Source organism: Habropoda laboriosa, unplaced genomic scaffold (assembly GCF_001263275.1).
Source record: "Habropoda laboriosa isolate 0110345459 unplaced genomic scaffold, ASM126327v1 scaffold297, whole genome shotgun sequence".
NCBI classification, from domain to species: Eukaryota; Metazoa; Arthropoda; class Insecta; order Hymenoptera; family Apidae; genus Habropoda; species Habropoda laboriosa.
In genome coordinates, this window is record NW_017100406.1 from 210,967 (window position 1) to 214,002 (window position 3,036).

At 39.7% G+C, this 3,036-nt stretch overlaps 1 protein-coding gene across 1 annotated transcript in view; it reads right to left on the reverse strand.

Moving 5' to 3' along the window:
* Positions 1–2,716, reverse strand: part of LOC108575400 (maltase 1-like) — a 3,451-nt gene extending 735 nt beyond the window's left edge. Inside the window, 7 exon segments of the mRNA XM_017938178.1 lie at positions 3–232; positions 322–517; positions 597–802; positions 889–1,023; positions 1,091–1,254; positions 1,257–1,406; positions 2,551–2,716. Of these exon segments, the coding sequence (XP_017793667.1) occupies positions 3–232; positions 322–517; positions 597–802; positions 889–1,023; positions 1,091–1,254; positions 1,257–1,406; positions 2,551–2,716 (1,247 nt within the window).
* Between the last annotated feature and the right edge of the window lie 320 nt (positions 2,717–3,036).

A 3,036-nucleotide genomic window follows, 5' to 3' on the forward strand; every position in this document is an offset into this window, starting at 1 on the left:
GCATTGGTGTTCTTGCAGGGTCTCTGGAATAATTTGCATATGTTTCCTTTGTTCTTGTATAACCCATGGGGTCTATTGTTTCATTCCACGATATTTTTCTGTCTAACATTGCGATCTCTTCCCCATAATAAGTGAACGCTTGGCCAGGTAATAATAGGCTTAACATATGAAGGCCGTCCACGCGATTTAATCCGATTCTCGATGCTGCCCTTGAATTATCATGGTTGGAAAGCTAAAATTACACAAATAAATATAGTTTCTGATACTTTTAAACTCGAGACAGAGATTAGAAACTGAGTGCTACAGAGTAGGCATTCTTACCACCCAGTTTGTGCTTGCATTGTTTGGAAGTTCTTTAAACCAATCCTCCAGAACATTTTTAACGTGTTCAGCAGTACTTGTGTTTCGAACAGAAGTAATGAAACGGAAATTAAACGGTGGAATTCCTTCATTTGTATCATTGCCATAAAGTGATATCAACACTTTATCAGAATCATAAGCTTCAGCAATCAATAGTCTGTGAATTAGTAATTACATTATCTCAATTTGTATATTATAGATTAAGTACCAACAAAGTTTGATATCTCTATGCATACTTTGATGTAGAATTATTTGTTTTCACCCACTGATCAATGTATGAGCGAAACTTATAAACAAGAGCAGTATTTTCTGGTAATCCAGATGTATAGGTTCCATTTCCTACACTAGGTTCGTTCCTCAAACCTTCATCTTCATAAAGATACGACACAGCACTAATTCGGAAACCATCAACATCTCTCATCAACCAGAAGTTGAACACATTCTGAGATATGAAAATAAGTTTCTAAGTACATGTTAATTTCTTATTGAATTACAAAATGTGCCTGTATCATAATGTAAATACACTACCTGTAATTCTTGTAACACATTTTCATTTCTCACATTGAGGTCAGGTTGGGATTTGTGAAATTTATGGTAATACCATTGTTGTCTTGTATTGTGCCATGTCCATGCAGATCCCTCTTCATTGCTGTAGGTGCTCACCTAAATTAAAAACAACGTTAGCTTGTATTTCACCTCAAAACTGTTCTGACAGTTGTACACAATTTACCCAGTTATTAGGAGGTATCCTGTTGCCCTTTTTATCTCTAGATCCACTTGCCCAGACGTAGTAATTATTATACGGTGGAATTTTTTTACTCGACAATTGAAACCATTTGTGTTGATCACTGGAGTGATTTGGTACTATGTCCAAAATAACTTTCAGATCTGAAACATTTCATTCGCAAAATTTCCAAACAGAGGATTTATATCAACGTAATTAGATATATCGTATCCAGAATCAATCAGTGGTGACGAGTAAACCGGATTTAGCCAAATCGTGTCGATTCCAAGATCTTGCAGATAATCGAGACGGTTGATTATACCTGCGCGAAATTAAACATCTATTTCATCGACTGCCAATTAACAACTCTCCTAGGAGACGTAAAATTCAAACATTTCCAGTATACTGTGTACACAGCTTGTACAACTGTCTTCATAAATCGTGACTTGTTTCTTCTACCCACGTGTTCTCTGAAAGTACGGTCGTGAAACCTATCGATCGTCATTTTTGACCGACCAATGCATCAGAGAATTATTCTCATCACACGATAATGTATCGATTCGGCATTATCGCCGCGGCACGGAGAATCTGAAGTAACTTCGGTTGGTACCTTGACCAACGTGTGATAAACGAGCTCAGTCGTAACGCAACCCTCCGAGTGGCGTGGCTAATTCTCAACGAATTCAACGTTTACGATATCGCCCTCTCGATAGCTTCGAAAATAGATTTACGACGGCGTCAAGTTTCACAGGCGAACTATATCTATTTAAACTTTGATCCCGGTATATGCAACACGCTTTAAGCTTCGAATTAATCGTCCGTCGAAAACATGGTAAAATATGTATTTCTCGTAATTAATTATTAGGTACTCCTGAGTAGCAAGTTTCGAGCTACTATCAATTCACTAATTATAATCCAAAATAAATGTTTCAAATCTACTTTCACATCGTTGTAATATATTTGCATCACAGATACCCAGGAGACGTCGAATGAGAGCTTAGAGATGTCCAAAAGACGTCCGAACGACGTCCAGAGTTACGAATCGAGATGTCTTCGAAACGTGGCGATGCGAAGCAGTATGCTCTGGATTTAGAAACGTCTCGAAGACGTAATTTTTATGACTACAATTCTCAAGACGTCCAGATCAGGTCGTAAGTCGCTCAGATCAAAAATGGACACTCTGGCGATGCAAAGCACTTTGGAGACGCCTTAAAAATGTGGTAAAGACGTAATTTTTATTGTCGTAAGAATGCACCGATTCGTACGCCTTCAAGATGTCCAGATTAAGTTCAGTTCAGATCAAAAATGGACACTCTAAGCCGTCGTGTATTATCTGGGACGAAAATAAAATACACTTTCCTCCCGAAAGATCGTCACACACGACACTAGATAATTGTTTCAAGCCCCGTATTCACAGAAACCATAAACACACCTGTGGATTCCTCCACTTCCGGTTCATAACGTACCCTTCAGATCTCCCTCGCCATCGCCGTTGCTATCTTGGAATCCTCTCGGCCAGATTTGATAAACCAACGCGGTTTCCCACCATTCCTTCTCCACCAGCTGAAAGTGGCTCGATTTCACCAGTAGAAGCCCCAAAGCGAACAGCAAAACGCCACGCAGCGGATCCATGTTCTCTTCGATCGTCGCCGAATGTGTTCAGTTTCTCCATCTCACGATTTCGTCCTGTTATATATATTTTCGGTGGAAACCAAGTTATCGCTTTATCGGCCGCTATCGCCACGATTCCGTGTCCTTATCGCGCTTACTCCTTGTCCCACAATACGCGCTGAAAAACCGCGTCACTGTTTACGTTCCGCGACAATATAGAGAAGTTCCTTTAATCCCTGATCGCGATAACCATTTCTTTGTTTGAGCAAGCAAGAGGAAAAACTGGTAACTGTTGCAAAACTTGCTGTTAATCGACAACGTTTCGAACGGTGTACGAGTTA